The 16,710-nt window shown below is 41.7% G+C and overlaps 2 protein-coding genes across 2 annotated transcripts in view; one reads left to right on the forward strand and one right to left on the reverse strand.

The window, feature by feature from the left end:
- Positions 1-7,275: 7,275 nt before the first annotated feature.
- LOC117300356 lies at positions 7,276-11,794 on the reverse strand. Its single transcript, XM_033784121.1, has 2 exons — positions 11,655-11,794; positions 7,276-11,195 (listed from the first exon to the last, which is right to left on the reverse strand). The coding sequence occupies exon 2, from the start codon at positions 11,084-11,086 to the stop codon at positions 8,609-8,611; it is 2,478 nt and encodes an 825-aa protein (XP_033640012.1). The 5' UTR covers positions 11,087-11,195; positions 11,655-11,794; the 3' UTR covers positions 7,276-8,608.
- A 2,282-nt stretch (positions 11,795-14,076) lies between these two features.
- Positions 14,077-16,710, forward strand: part of LOC117300248 — a 70,405-nt gene continuing 67,771 nt past the window's right edge. The window contains exon 1 of the mRNA XM_033783976.1: positions 14,077-14,224. The gene's annotated coding sequence lies outside the window, so the exon portion shown is untranslated. The remainder of the gene's footprint in view (positions 14,225-16,710) is intronic.

Raw genomic sequence — 16,710 nt, forward strand, 5'->3', positions numbered from 1 at the left:
TGGACTTCCGTAGGGTGTAGAGACAGTCCATCAGAGGTGTTCGCGTAGGGCTCGTTAAGTCACCAGCTCTTGTCATTCTTTCATGAACGTTTATCTCAGGTTTTTCCATAAAGTTTTTCTATAAAGTTTTCCATAAAGTTTTCTATAAAGTTTTCTATAAAGTTTTCTATTAAGTTTTCTATAAAGTTTTCGTTAAAGTTTTCTATAAAGTGTTTATAAAGTTTTGAAGAGAGGCGCATGTATAAAGAGGCGCCGGAGGAGTTGAGGACCCTGTTGAAGTAAGTTTAATAAAGTTATTTTTTTTCAGTAAGTTGCTTTGATTCTTAGATCTTTATGAACGGGGGCGTTCATACCAAGAAGGAGGCTTTGTGACGCAACTTACCCACCACATGAGGGCGCACGACTAGCTGCGGGCTATAAAAGCCGTGAGCGCAACAGTCGGCTCTCTCAGTCAGCCCTCAGTTTCCCACGTAGTTAGTTCATAGTTGGGTATTCAGCACGTGCAAGGAGTATAACTAGGTAGGCACGGGCGGGGCAGACGGCATGCTGCATGGTTGGTGAAGTCGGGCTGGGCGCTGGTCACCGGGTGTCAGGAGGCTACTGGAGGCGCAGCTACGGACTGCTGTAGGTAGCGCGACGGGACGGAGCCGGGGAGCGCGCGTCGATGCACCGGCCGCCTCTACAAGGGAGATACGAGGACTCAGAGCCGTAGAGGGCGGGCATCTAGGGAGGCGCACTATCACGCAATTGAGGCATACGGCACGACGGACACCCGGAGGCTAAGCCCAGCCAGGCATTACCCCACCGACAGCATTGCCTCTCATTGATGAACAGGGGGGCTATTGTGATTGTAGGGATTACACTAATAATTGGGGAGGTTATTCAACAGGGGTCCAGTTAATACAAGAATGATTGCATAATAAATAGGTTGGAACAGTGATATATCTGTCTCTGTGTTTTTATATTGTCTGTCCATTGTCTGTCCCAGAAGGCTGAGGCGCGGGTGAGTGCAGCTACGCGTATAGGCGGTATATTTCATCCAAAACGGACCTACCTTTCTCGACCGCTCGATTGGTAAGGGACCAGTTCCGCCACAGTATATTAAAAAAATGATCACCTCAGATCTCGCTTAGATTCAACCAGTAGCTTCAGAACACCCATGTTTCTTAGTACAGAATTAATCTCAGCTCATTCGGAGTATATTAAAAAAATGATCATCTCAGATCTCGCTTAGATTCAACCAGTGGCTTCAGAACACCCATGTTTCTTAGTACAGAATTAATCTCAGCTCATTCGGAGCAATTTTGAAAAAATGATCATCTCAGATCTCGCTTAGATTCAACCAGTAGCTTCAGAACACCCATGTTTCTTAGTACAGAATTAATCTCAGCTCATTCGGAGCAATTTTGAAAAAAATGATCATCTCAGATCTCGCTTAGATTCAACCAGTAGCTTCAAAACACCCATGTTTCTTAGTATACGTAATTTGAGCAAAAATTTCAAAAGATGACGTTAGATCTCACTTAGATTTAACCAGTAGCTTCACAACATGTGTTTCTAAGTACAGAATAATTCTCAGGTCAATCTGAGCAATTTTATAAATATATCATTTGAGATTTCACTAAGTTTCAATGAGTAGCTTCAAAACACCCATATTTCTTAGAACAGAATTAATCTTAGCTCATTCGGAGTAATTTAAAAAAATGATCATCTCAGATCTCGCTTAGATTCAACCAGTAGCTTCAGAACACCCATGTTTCTTCGTACATAAATTAATCTCTAATCTCAGCAAATTTAAAATTTGAACATCGATCAGATTTTAAGTTTGCTTCTGAACACCCATATTTCTTAGTACAGAATAAATCTCAGCTGAATCTCAGCAATGTTGAAAAATTGATCATCTCAGATCCTGCCCAGATGCAACCAGTGGCTTCAGAACACCTATGTTTCTTAGTAGAGAATCAACCTCAGGTCAATCTGAGCGATTTTTTAAATATATCATCTGAGATTTCGCTTAGATTCAACAGTAGCTTCAGAACACCCTTGTTTCTTAGTACAGAATTAATCTCAGCTCAATCTGAGAAATTGATCATCGTAGATCTCGCATAGATTTTACCACTAGCTTCAGAACATGTGTTTCTAAGTACAGATCAATCAACAGTTTAAAATTAAGTCTTAGTAAAAAGAAACCCTTGATTCGAACCCAGTACCTTTGGGTAAGGAGCCGGGAGCCCTTCCACTGTGCCACTGCTCCTTTTATTAATCGTGTGTTGGAGTTTATTTTTAAACCTTCATATTAACAATTTTAAATTAAAAGAAACCCATGATAGGAACCATTTACCTTTGTTTATGGAGCCCGGAGCTTTTTCTGTGGGCCACTGCTACTTTCTTATGTGTTCGATTTTAATTTTAAACCATCGTTTCAACAATTTTAAATTTGTTTTAGTAAAAGAACACCCTTGATTCGAACCCAGTACCTTTGGGTATGGTTTCGGGAGCCCTTCCGCTGGGCCAGCTCCTTCTTACTAATCATGTGTTCGAGTTTACTTTTCAATCTTCGTATCGACAATGTTAAATTAATTCTTAGTAAAAGAAAGCCTTGGTTCGAACCCAGTACCTTTGGGTAAGGAGTTGGGAGCTCTTCCACTGTGCCATTGCTCCTTCTTACTAATCATGTGTTCGAGTTTATTTTAAACCTTTGTATTAATAATTTTAAATTAAAACTTAGTAAAAGAAAGCCATGATATGAACCCAGTACCTTTGTTTATGGAGCCCGGAGCCCTTCGACTGGGCCATTGCTCCTTCTTACTATTCATGTGTTCGAGTTTACTTTCAAACTTCATATCAACAATTTTCAATTAAAACTTAGTAAAATAACCCCATGATTCGAACCCAGTACCTTTTATGTAGGGAGCCCGGAGCCTTTCCACTGGGCCACTGCTCCTTTTTATTAATCATGTGTTGCAGTTTTTTTTTTTAACCTTCATATCAACAATTTTAAATTAAAACTTAGTAAAAGAAACCAATGATTGGAACCCTGTACCTTTGTTTATGGAGCCCGGAGCTTTTTCTGTGGGCGACTGCTACTTCTTATGTGTTCGATTTTAATTTAAAACCTTCGTTTCAACAATTTTAAATTAAAACTTAGTAAAAGAACACCCTTGATTCGAACCCAGTACCTTTGGGTATGGATTCGCGAGCCCTTCCACTTGGCCACTGCTTTTTCTTACTAATAATATAATGTAGTTTATTTCTAAACCTTTAAATCACCAATTTTAAATTAAAACTTAGTAATAGAAAGCCATGATTCGAACCCAGTGCCTTTGGTTCTGGAGTTCGGAGCCCTTCCTCTGGGCCACTGCTCCTTATTACTACATGTTTTTCGAGTTTCATTTTAAACCTTCATATCAACAATTTTAAATCAAAACTTAGTAATAGAAAGCCATGATTCGAACCAGTGCCTTTGGTTCTGGAGTTCGGAGCCCTTCCTCTGGGCCACTGCTCCTTATAACTACATGTTTTTCGAGTTTCATTTTAAACTTTCATATCAACAATTTTAAATCAAAACTTAGTAAAAGAAACCCATGATTCGAACCCAGTACCTTTGGTTATGGAGTCGGGAGCCCTTCCACTTGGCCACTGCTTCTTGTCACTAATCATGTGTTCGAGTTTAATTTTCAATCTTCATATAAATAATTTTAAACTAAAACTTAGTAAAAGAAACCCATGATTCGAACCCAGTACCTTTGGGTATGGAGTCGGGAGACCTTCCACTGGGCCACCGCTCCTTCTTACTAATTGTGTGTCGGTGTTTACTTTTCATTTCAATCTTCACATCAACAATTTTAAATTAAAACTTAGTAAAAGAAACCCATGATTCGAGCCCAGGAGCTTTGGTTATAGAGCCCGGAGCCCTTCCACTGGGCCACTGCTCCTTCTTAGTAATCATGTGTTTGAGTTTAATTTTAAACCTTCGTATCAATAATTTTAATTTAAGACTAAGTAAAAGAACACCAATGATTGGAACCCAGTACCTTTGAGTATGGTTTCGGGAGCCCTTCCACTGGGCCACTGCTCCTTCTTAGTAATCATGTGTTTGAGTTTAATTTTAAACCTTCGTATCAATAATTTTAATTTAAGACTAAGTAAAGAACACCAATGATTGGAACCCAGTACCTTTGAGTATGGTTTCGGGAGCCGATTCACTGGGCCATTGCTCCTACTTACTTATCATGTAATGGAGTTTAATTTTAAACCTTCATATCAACAATTTTAAATTAAGACTAAGTAAAATAACACCAATGATTCGAACCCAGTACCTTTGAGTATGGAGTCGGGAGGCGAATTATTCCAGGATGGTAAAGGCAAATAGATTTGCATACACGCTCCCATTGGCTGCCACGCACTTGACGCTGAATAGGAGACTTTCCAACGCTAGGTGGCAGCAGACATACCGGGTAAATTTCCATTGTTTACGTAGTTCTGAACATGCGCATAATTCTGAGAACAATGGATTTACCCGGTAAGTCTGCTGCCCTCTATCGTCCCAGAAAGTCTCCCATTATTCATCATTTGGAATTCAGCTACACAACCACGAAGTGTGTGTGTACCATGTATGCACTGTATATTGCTCTATGGTGGTAACGGATTAATTATGGCTGCAATACATAAGAACATGGCTCTCTGCTGCAATAGCCTATAAAACAGTAATACACAATGTGTAGCCTACCTACACTGCGTACGCGAATGAACGCCACTCTAGTCATAGCAATTATCTGAACTTTGCAAAAAGACACGAGATTTCAAACTTTAATAATTCACAGTTGACTGCGGCTGTTTTTAGTGCATCAACCTTGGCTCCATCATCAGTGCGATATGCCTGCAAACAGCTCTTATTTCGGGAAGTCCCCAGATGGGGTTTTCGCTCAAATGGCTCTGCTACCTCCATGCCTTGCCGTAAGCAAAAAATCAACGCTTGCGGAAGCAGGGAATTCTGTGCTTACGTCAAGAGTATTTCATAAGATAGTGGGGGGGGGGGGGGATTTCGGCTTGTGCGCATGCCTGCTCCACATCAGCACTGGCAGCCCATAATTTCAGCTGCTTACCGCAAGGGCAAAGAATCGAAGCTTACGCAAGGAATTCTTTGTTTCTGTCAAGCGTTTTCAGGTTAGCAAGGGATTTTGGTACTCAACTTAAGTATTCTAAGCTTACACAGCTAGCACAGAAATTTTGCACTTGTCGTGCAATTATAGGGCCCAATTTTATTGGCTCTGCTTACTGTAAACAAAGAATTTACGCTTGCGAAAAAGAAAATTCTTCGCTTACGTCAAGTGTATTTCTCGGTTTAACAGGGGATTTTAGCTTGTGCGCATGCCTACTCCATGTTACGAGGAATTCTATGCTTACAAAGCTAGTGAAGAAATTTCTTGTTTTAATGCACATGTAATGCAGACACACAATTATTGCAGTTCACGAGTTAAACTTGTTGAGCAATAAAACAATAATCGTTCAGGCAAATCTATTATTCTACACTTTGGTGATTCCTCTCATATTGGTGACTTATTTCCATCTCACATATCGGTGATACTTCACAATCCTAAGCACAGAATTTGGCGGTAAGCAGAGCTATGAAATTTGGCACAGAACACTGTCGAGATACAATTTCTCTTTGATGATTCTGCTTACCTCCAAATTCTGCGCTTAGGATCTTTATTCTCCGCTAATTTGCAAGCAAGCGCCAAATTTCTGCGCTAGCTGTGTAAGCGTAGAATGCTTAAGTTGAGTACAAAATCCCGTGCTAACCCGTAAAACGCTGGAAGCGTCGAATTCTACCTAGGCGGTAAAGCAGTTGAAATTATGGGCTGCCAGTGCTGACGTGGAGCAGGCACTTGCGCACAAGCCAAAATCCCCCCACAACTTGTGAAATACTCTTGAGGTAAGCACAGAATTCCCTGCTTCCGCAAGCGTTGTTTTTTTTGCTTACGGCAGCATGGATGCCTAGCAGAGCCATTTGAGCGAAAACCCCATCATGGGATTTCCCGAAATAAGAGCTGTTTGCAGGCATATCACACTGATGATGGAGCCAAGGTTGATGCACTGCCAAAACAGTAGTCTTGGTTCAGGACTCTCCTGGATTTGTAACAAGAAAGCGCGCTATCACCCCCAACGCGCTATCAACCACGAACCGCTATCACAGGAGAGTCTTGGAACATTCGTTAAATCTCCCCCCAAAATCGGGGGGAAACATAATGTGCGTGCGTAGGTTTCCCGCAGAGCCTGCCCCTTTTTTGGGGGGGGAGATTTAACGAATGTGCCAAGACTCTCCTGTGATAGCGGTTCTCGGGTGATGATAGCGGTTAGTGGTTGATAGCGCGTTGGGGGTGAAAGCGCGCCCTGTTTGTGACAAATCCAGGAGAGTCTTGAACCAAGACTACCAAAACAGCCGCAGTCAACTGTGAATTATTAAAGTTTGAAATTCAAATCTAGTGTTTTTTTTGCAAAGTTCAGCGAATTGCTATGACGTGAGTGGCATTCGTTCGCGTACGTAGTGTAGGTCACACATTGTGTATTTTACTTTTAGGTTATTGCAGCATAGAATATGAATTGCAGCCATAATACGTGTACAATCATCTTCCTCCATGGTATGTACCACCATAGAGCAATATACAGTGCATACATGCTCTATGGTGCACACACAATTCGTGGTTGTGTATTTGCAATAGCTGAATTCCCACTGATGAATAATTCAGCGTCAAGTGCGTGGCAGCCAATGGGAGCGTGAATGCAAATCTATTGGCCTTTACCATCCTGGAATTTTTGTTTTCGCACCCGGCCCACGTGCATGTGTACACACACCATAGAGCTGTTGACTAGAGCACTAACACCTCGTTATACACGCACTAAAGTTTTGAAGCCATGTGGGTGCATCCATGTTTATGTACAAACCAATACAAAAGCTTGAAATTTTGTATGGCAATTGTACGGCTATTTGCATGATCGTGCGTCTGTTCTTTTTTATGTGCCATCGAAGCAAAAAATGCAGTAAATGTGAACGCACAATCTGCTGATCAGCGCACAAACTGCGAGCGTCATGTGCGTCATGATTAAAAGGCGCGTTTACTTTTTTTAGTACGGCAATCAAGTCGAAGTTGCGGTTTTCATAGCGCGGACGTACGCGAGTGGACAGCTGCGTACGTATACGCACACGCTGAATCTAAAAATAATCGCGGCAATGTGTGTTCTTGAAAAAATGTGACAGCCAGACCGGTGGTGAACTACTTTTAACTGTCTTTAATACCAGTAAGCTTTACCCGTGGTTCTACAAATAAGAGAACAATAAAGATACAATAAGTCTACGATATGATTTACAGACAGAGATTATTATAAGAACAGAAATGACATCAATTTCCATAATCAACTCTATAATAGGCTCAGGGTCAACTCTTTACACCCAAATAATCCACTAATCATAAAAGGCTAAATCACTGGAGCAGCAACTTTACTGGCATGTAAACTAAGAGAGCAACTTGATTATTTATAGGCTCGATATAGAACAAATACAGCACTGGCAACCTTTATAATAGCCAACAACTTCTGTAAAGTACCTGGGAAACGTCTGTAACTACGGTAAAAACACTTCCATATCGTAACTGGTAAATAACATATTAATATTAACTTTCCCCGAGCAGGCCATGAGACCTATAAACAAGCCCAAAACTTCTCCCAATATCCCAGCTTTAGAGATAACAAAATAAGAAAGGTTCTACTCACTTTATACTGCACGCACGGGGCTGGAATTAACTGGTTGATGGATGAATATTAATCTGATTTTAGGTGATTTTCGTGGAATTATTGGAGAACTTTGGTGAATAACATGGCGATTTATGAAGTGATTGGAATCATGTGGAATTAGCCAGTCAACAGAGGGCGCTATTTACATTTCCGCTAGAGACTTTTTTACAGCCGCCCCTAAATTTGGGCAACAAATTTACTTGCTAAAATGGCTCTAGAATGTCTTTAGTCCTCAATAAGGCGGAAACCGACGTTTCATCATTAGTCAGTTCTTGAAGCTGGATTAGCTGGATCCATCACAAATGGTTGCTTGGGCTTTGTAGCGTTGTCCTCGTCTGCGTTTGCGATGCCCTCCTACTCGAATCAGACCACTGGATGCATTATACTCTGAGCCGTACTGTAGTAGTCTGCTGTTGCGATGAAGATCCAATTGTCTACCGCTAGCTCTTCAGGGAAGCTGTCGGATTGAGCGCGTTGGTAAATAAGCAACTCTATCTTAGCTCTCTCATCTGCTTTCAAGTCAGGAGGCTTAGCAGGGGGGGCCGCCCCGTCAAGGGTCTGCTTGACTGCCAAGATGGGGTTGTCCGAGGTGACATACTGAGATGGATCAGGAATGTCGGCTGGCTGCATGGTAACATCACTGCAGAAGGTTGACTTTGTATTCTCTGTCTCACCTATAGTTTGTGACGGAGGATTAGCTGGCAAGCTATCTGATGTAGACAGGAAGAGGGAAGGTCCATCCCGCCATCTTGAAGCTTCACTATGCTCAAGGAAAGTCTTGCCTTGGGTGAGATAATCTGGTGGATTGGTTTTGGTGTCAACAGCTTGTTGATCCAGCTTTGGACAGGTAACATGCTTTGAATTGACAGATGGTAGAACTTGGGAAAGGTCGTTTGTCGGGGAAAACGATGGTTGGGGAAAACGATGAAGTTTTGAAGACGTTGTGCTCTGGAAGCTTGCTCCCAATCTTGATTGGTCCTTGGATGGTCCAACCCAGCTTACTGTTGATTGCTACTGGAGCTCCACGAGGACCAAATATTGCGGGTTGTATTGGGACAATGAGTTCTGGGACGTCGGAGCCAATGAGTATCATTGGAGATGCATTCTTGATCGTTGGTAGAAGAAGATTGCGAAGGTGACTATACTTTTGCTGTAAGGTTTCCAGCGGATAGTTATACTCTGATAAGCAAATGTTACTAGCAGAGAAGGCTCGGGAGATGGTGAACTTCACATCAGGCTGATGTTTGGGGGACAGCTGAATGGACGAAGATTGACCATGGCATTCGACAATGTCATCATGGATGGTCCGTAGGAGCATGGTCTCTGGTTTTCCTTCAAGCTGTAGCTTATCTGCTGCTTGCTGAAGTAGCATGGTTCGCTCAGAACCATCATCAAGGATTGCATAAGTATCGAGAGTACCCGCTGGACCATGAAGGAGAATTTGTACCACTTTTAACATGATGTTGTGCGGACGAGTAGGTTTGTCCATGAAGACTTCCTGGTTGGAGGTTTGTATTCGGTAGACATGACTGGTAGCCTTCTGGGCGGCATCGTGTAGTACGGTAAGGTGAACCTCTTTACATGAGTGGCAGGGTTTCTGCAGGGTACACTCATCAGGTTTATGGGCTCGGCCGCATTTCCAGCAGCGTCCTTTCTCCTGGATCCAACTGACGATTTGATCAGTATCTAGCTTCTTAAACTCGGGGCATCCTCCAAGAAAGTGCGCTCTGCTATCACAGAAGGGACATAATGGCATGGGTTTATTCTTGGATTCAGCCTGGGGACTGGACTCTGACAGGAATACAGCAGGTGGAGTTTCCTTCTGTGGCTGCTGATGGCTCTGTCGTTTATTGGCTGTGGGGTTCACTGACTCGTTGCCTGACACTGCTCGGTGTGCAAAACTCTGGGATTGGGACTTGACCTGTAGCCATTGGGAGAACTGGGCCAGTGTGTAGGTATGACTGGAGTTTGGTTGAATAATGCGTTTGTTGATACAGTGTTCCATAAAGCTATTTCTGAAGCTTGGAGCCAGCTTGCTAAGTAGGCGATCTACGTGTGACCCGCATTTCAACTCCACTCCATCCTCACCCTCTAGGGCTGTAAGCATCCCCACCAAGGAAAGTACATCAAGGGAGAATTCACAAAGTGCATTTGTGTCACCATACTTTATTGGAGGGGTCAACATAATGGCTCTGATTTCACTTTGCAACAGTTGTCGGGGCTGTCCATATTTGTCTTTCAGTGCAGACAGGGCATCGGTGTATGGTTTCTTGGAGTACATGAATGCCCTGGCCAGTTTCTGAGCTTGGCCACCCAGTCGGTCAATCATCACCTGGAACTTGTAGTGTTCAGTAAGATGTGGATGTACGTCCAGAAGATTCTCCAAAGCCATCTTCAATAGGGCAAAATCTTTTTCCCTTCCATCGGAGAACTTAGGCAGAGTCGGGTTAGGAAGACCATGTGATAAGGTTACAAGGAGATCCATGACTGTGGGTGCTGGTGGTTCAGATGGAGAGGGTACGGCGATTGGTGAAGATGGTAAGGGGGGAGAGTCTTCTGCCGAACGAGGAAGATCTGGCTTAGGTGAGATGTGACTGGTTGTCTCAGGAGCCGGTGTGGGTGCATTGGCTTGGGTGTCAATTGCGTGACTTCCTTCCAGTGGTTTAGAAGTATCATCTACAAGGGAACTGATGGCTTTTGCTTCCACCATCCTTTGCTGAGCAATCCTCAATCTTCTTTGGCGGGACAATTTCTTTGTCAGGTTTTCGCGGTCTCTCAAGGCATTCCATTCTATTTCTTCAGCCTGGAGACGGGCCTTCCGAGCTTGGTCATCTATTAACTGCAGTTCTTTATCAGCAGCCTCATTTTCCTCCAACTGACGTTGCAACTCCTCATACTCAATCTTCTTACGGAGAGCTTGAAGTTTGGCGGAACTGACATCACTCAGGGCTGATACATGTGAGGTTCTGGAATAGTCGGAATGATTTGAGCTAAAACTTCGTCTTGAAGAATACCAGTTTTGTTGGTTGTATTCGGAGCTGAGATGTTGGCTTTGATTAGAGGAGTGTCGACTTTTGTTGCTAGATTCTGGGCTGGAACGATGACTTTGGTAAGGGGAATGCTGGCTTGAGTGGATTGACTCTGCTTTGGAACTTTGATGACTTCGTTTGGAGGAATGATGACTAGATGTAGATTCACTTCCAGCATGGCTGTCGGAAAGGCTGTCCTTCACGAACTCCTGCAGGTATTGAGGGGGTCGAGATGTTCTGGATGGGCGGACTCGATTTTTATCCATAGGTCGCTGGTTCGAATCCGGCTCGAAGGACCATGAAAAAATGCGACAGCCAGACCGGTGGTGAACTACTTTTAACTGTCTTTAATACCAGTAAGCTTTACCCGTGGTTCTACAAATAAGAGAACAATAAAGATACAATAAGTCTACGATATGATTTACAGGCAGAGATTATTATAAGAACAGAAATGACATCAATTTCCATAATCAACTCTATAATAGGCTCAGGGTCAACTCTTTACACCCAAATAATCCACTAATCATAAAAGGCTAAATCACTGGAGCAGCAACTTTACTGGCATGTAAACTAAGACTAAGAGAGCAACTGGATTATTTATAGGCCCGATATAGAACAAATACAGCACTGGCAACCTTTATAATAGCCAACAACTTCTGTAAAGTACCTGGGAAACGTCTGTAACTACGGTAAAAACACTTCCATATCGTAACTGGTAAATAACATATTAATATTAACTTTCCCCGAGCAGGCCATGAGACCTATTAAACAAGCCCAAAACTTCTCCCAATATCCCATCTTTAGAGATAACAAAATAAGAAAGGTTCTACTCACCTTATACTGCACGCACGGGGCTGGAATTAACTGGTTGATGGATGAATATTAATCTGATTTTAGGTGATTTTCGTGGAATTATTGGAGAACTTTGGTGAATAACATTGCGATTTATGAAGTGATTGGAATCATGTGGAATTAGGCAGTCAACAGAGGGCGCTATTTACATTTCCGCTGGAGACTTTTTTACAGTTCTCTTAAAATTCCGAATTCACGCAACACACCAAAACGCAGAGCAAGTTAGCGCTCTAGTCAATATATTATACATGTACACATAATGAATGTTTATGAGTGCAATGGTGCGAATAATTATACTCATGAGTTGAAACATGGAATGTTCTATTCAACGAGGCGGAGCCGAGTTGAATGGAACATTCCAGCTTTCAACGAATGAACATTTTCGCACCATTGCACGAATGAAAAACATTCATTATTTGTTTTATATAACATCCAAGTAGATCTTTGTCATTTTGATTGAAAGATACAACTTTTCAAAACAAACAAAGCGTAGGCCTACAATTTTTAATTGTAGAAGCCGAATGCTAGTAATTTTACTAATATGCCTTGCAACACTGCTGCGTTACCAAAGACACGCGCACGCAGTGATGTTTTACTCAGCTTTTTCGTTCCATCCGAAAAGTACCATTGCACGCTAGTGCAATGGTACTTTTCGGATGGAACGAAAAAGCACGGTGAGTGACTCAGCGTGTATTGGTACTTTTATTTGCTATCACGTGACAGACAATCCTCCAATCAAATGGCAAGGATCTGCTTGGGTGTTATATAAATAGCTCTTTGACACGCACACACACATCCCGCGTGCACCATACTTCATGCTACAAGTATCCTGGTGTCATGTGTTTTCAGTAGGATAACAGGAAAATTGTTCACAATCAAAAACTAAATATTTTTTTTTCAAATCATCTGTCCAATTTTTTAACAATAACACTTTTACTTCGAAATTTTCGAAGTTTGGATTTTACGTTGCGAGAGACAGTCCGCCATTAACAGTGCTTATGCATGCACGACACTGGAGCAACGTCATATGTTTTCACACCTTTCATTGGTTGGTATTGTATTGAATATTTAGAAGCCAGTATGGCGTGCAAAATAAATCAAAAATATTATTCAATTACTACTTAACAAATTTAATTACATTTTTGTCCTAAGGCATTATGGCTACTTTACAGAATCCAGAGATATCATAAGGCATGAAAGTAAAAACACCCCACCCCCCTTGATGCACTCACACTTCATAACACTCCGTTTTCCCCCATTTCAGACCAGTAATTTTTTGTTTCAGGAGATAAGAAACCAATCTATGATATTTTCTCTTTAATGTAGACTTAATATTTATAACGCTTATCGGAATTTATTACAGTATGCATGAGTAAATAAAAAAAAAATGTTGTCATTTTCACTTAAAATATTTTAATATTTTCCCAACATTTGCACACCATAGAATCCCAAATAGTAACCACCTCACGTGATCCATCTAGTGACTAAAGCAGAATGAAACTCAATCTAGCAGATAGTAATTTTGTTTTGAACTTTCGAGGTTGGATGATGTTTCTTTGACTCATTTGAATGTTGGCATAATAGTGCACTAGTGATTAGTACCAAAAATCAACCATTATTTTTATAAATGTTTGAGCATAACCAGCGACAGGAAACTTTATTCTCAGCATGATTAAGCCTGATGAAAATACAGGCCGTGAGTAAACTGCATAGCTTCTGTCACCGGTGCAGCTTGCACAATTTCGCGATAAACGGGAATCAAAGTTGGGGACCGAAAACATATGAGGCTACGAGGTACACACACCGAACGATCACTTTGTTACATACGTGCGGTCATAGACTTGTGGACAAGTCGTTAAATCGGCCCCACGCGCTGATGAGATAGTGGTCTCGCGAGTGGTCTCGCGAAATCGGGGGGCCATCAGTTCGCGCGAGAGCAGTGGTCTCGCGAGACCACTATCTCAGCGCGTGGGGCCGATTTAACGCCTTGTCCCCAGTCTACCTACGAGGTGGTATCAGTGCAGTGGGTGGTGTGCTTATATGAGTTGCGGGGTATTCTCATTTTGCCAACCAAAACGTTAGTGCGCACGCGCGATGTGCAATTTACATAATTTCATGGGAAAAAAGGGTAATCGGGCGTAGAGGCTTGGTAGGTTTGCAACAGGGGGGGGGGGGTTCAAAAAATTTAGGATCATATAAACATCCTTGTCCCAGAATTTTTCTTTTGTCTATACATAAATTATAACCGATTAGTTGCATAAATGTTTAAAAGCTAAAACTAAATGAAACAAGCTCTAAAGAGTATTTTTGTTCTTCAAATTCGGTATTTAGATTAATCTAAAGCAAAAATTTGATTTGGTCAAAAACAAGTCTTTCGTTTGTAGTGTTTTCTCGCTCCGGTCGTCGTGTACACGCGAGACTTGCAGTCTATTATATTTGGCTCGGTTACCATTTTGGCCCCTGCATGCTGTGTCTTTCTTTCGGCTCAAAGTGTGACGTCAGATGTGTGGGCTATGCTATCAAAAACAATTAAGAGAAAGGCAAAAACCAAGGTAAATAATGCGTTGAATCGTTCATAGAGTAAGGATCGTTGGATGATGCCCTGCTGGGGTTAGCTATAATTGTCTTGTTTGTTTTATTATTTCAATAGTTAGCTGTGCTGTCGTTGTCGTGTTTGTGTTGTCGCTGCTGTCCCACTCAAACAGAATTATAATTTAAGCCAACGTCACACCACGGGAAGCATTTTGGTAATATTATTATTAATAATTAATTAATAACTCTTAAAATAATTATTTTTTATTGGCATCTTGGAAAAGTTTCCGTATGGCGCCACCACTTTTTCATTCGAAATAAAATAATATAGTATCTAATTTACCTGATTGATATATCCCTTTTTGTAAAAATGAGTGAAAAAGTGGTGGCGCCATACGGAAAGTTATCCGGCATCTTGCCCTGGGCAGCCAGGCTGGTGTCATGGGTTTTTGACTTTAAAAGTTTGATGAGGTCGATAGGATTTATTAACAGGAAAATTGTTCACAATAAAAAACGAAATGATGTTTTTTTTAAATCATCTGTTTTTTTCTAGGCTAGTTAGTAGTTGCGATAACGTAACCCTCCTGCCTGGCGGCCGTCGGGAGGAGGGTTACGTTATCGCAACTACTGTACTAAACTAGTAGTAGTGTTCATAGAGCACACGGATAACTTTCCATATGGCGCCTCCACTTTTTTACTCATTGTTATAAAAAGGGATATATCATTGAGGTAAATTAGATACTATATTATTTCATACCGAATGAAAAAGTGGTGGCGCCATACGGAAACTTTTCCGAGCACACAGTCAATTCATTCGCCTATGAATAGCGCGATTAGCTTACCGGGGTTTCATCATCGTAGAGGCTGATACATGAATATTCACCCTGCTGTAATGAATCAGAATAAAGGAAACAACGTACGTCGTGTATGTAAATTGTGGGTGTAGCTACCCAGGGAGAGCTGTTCATTGGCTCTGACGTTGCTGACCGGCCGACGTACCTCCAAAACCTATGAACACTACTACTACTACTGCTACTACTAGGCTAGGCCCTATCCAACTTAAAACTTTTATAAAACGTTGTAAGAAACGGCTCCCTCTGAAACCTGAAACGTAGTTTTGGAGAAAGAAGTAACTTGAGACGTCGGAATTAGATTTTGTCTTTGAGGTCTCCAAATCAAGAATCTAAAGCAAACAACTTCGTGTGACACTGGATTTTTTTCTGTCGTTATTATCTCACAAATTTGACGACCAACTGAGCTCAAATTTTCACTGGTTTGTTATTTTATGCATAAAATGTTGAAGATACACCAAGTTAGACGATTGGTCTTTGAGTGACAATCACCAATATTGTCCAGTGTCTTTAAGACAGTTTAAATTGTGGTAACTCCTCTACACTACAGCCTCAAAATGTCCAAATACTGACCGTCATCTCTGCCAAATACTGTCCATAATCTGCCAACTAGGCCTACTGTCTGTGTGCATTCAAACGTGCACTCAGCATGGCGCCACTATTTGTCGGGCGGACGTACTCTTTGTCACGTAAAATGTCAAATACTAAGGCCAAACAAAATAAATGTTGTGTTTGCGGTAACCCGACCGACCTGAATTTTTTGCGGCCGAATTGCCGACCTCAAAACATTTTTCTCTAAATATTTTGTGAGTTGGTAAAATTGAAAATGACAACTTATTAACTTTTATATTTTACCACTTTCCAACATGAGGGTTTATTTAAACTTGATGAGTCGAACAAGGTTAGTATCAGCCCTGATACTTCACCCACGACGGCAACGACGGCAATTGTTGCCCCTATGGATTGCCGCAATGCCCTTCAAAAACCCAATTGTTCACGGCAATGATTGCCGTGCCCTTTTCTCATCATTGCCGCCGTGCCCTTCCTCCCGAAAAAAATTATATTCAACGTTGCCCAAGTTCGAAAAAAAGCCAAAAAGTCCCGATGTCTGTGTAAATTTTTACGCAAAGAAATATACCCCAATTTCATGCACGTAAGGCACAACAGCAGATTTCAGGCCCGTGAGTCGTTGTTCTTTGCGTGCGACAAAAAAATACTCGAAACATCGAACGCTAGAGGGCGTTTCGGAAGAGCGATAGCGTGAGTTTAAACGCCCTCTAGTGGTAAAATTACGCGAACCAACGCTAAACGCCTTGAGACGAAGACTCGACATGTCTGTGCATGCTGGGATAGTGGTTTTCCCCATGCTTGGTGCATGTGATGTACCATCATGTACAGCATAGTCGTCGCGCACCGCATGCATTTATTCTGTCAACATCGTGTCAAAATGGAGCAGTTACGTGGGAATTTTAGCGTCTCTACGAAAAAACGTGCATGACCAATAGTAGGATTACGTATGAAAACAAATTATTTATTGTGTATTGTAAGTAGTTTATTTTGTTGAGTTAGATGAATGCTTTCTTTTTTCATTGGGTAACAGTTAGAAAATGGAAAAATTGGAATAACTATTTTTTGCAGGCAACTCGGGAGTTTTT

The sequence above is a fragment of the Asterias rubens genome, chromosome 15 (assembly GCF_902459465.1).
Source record: "Asterias rubens chromosome 15, eAstRub1.3, whole genome shotgun sequence".
In the NCBI taxonomy this organism is placed as follows: Eukaryota; Metazoa; Echinodermata; class Asteroidea; order Forcipulatida; family Asteriidae; genus Asterias; species Asterias rubens.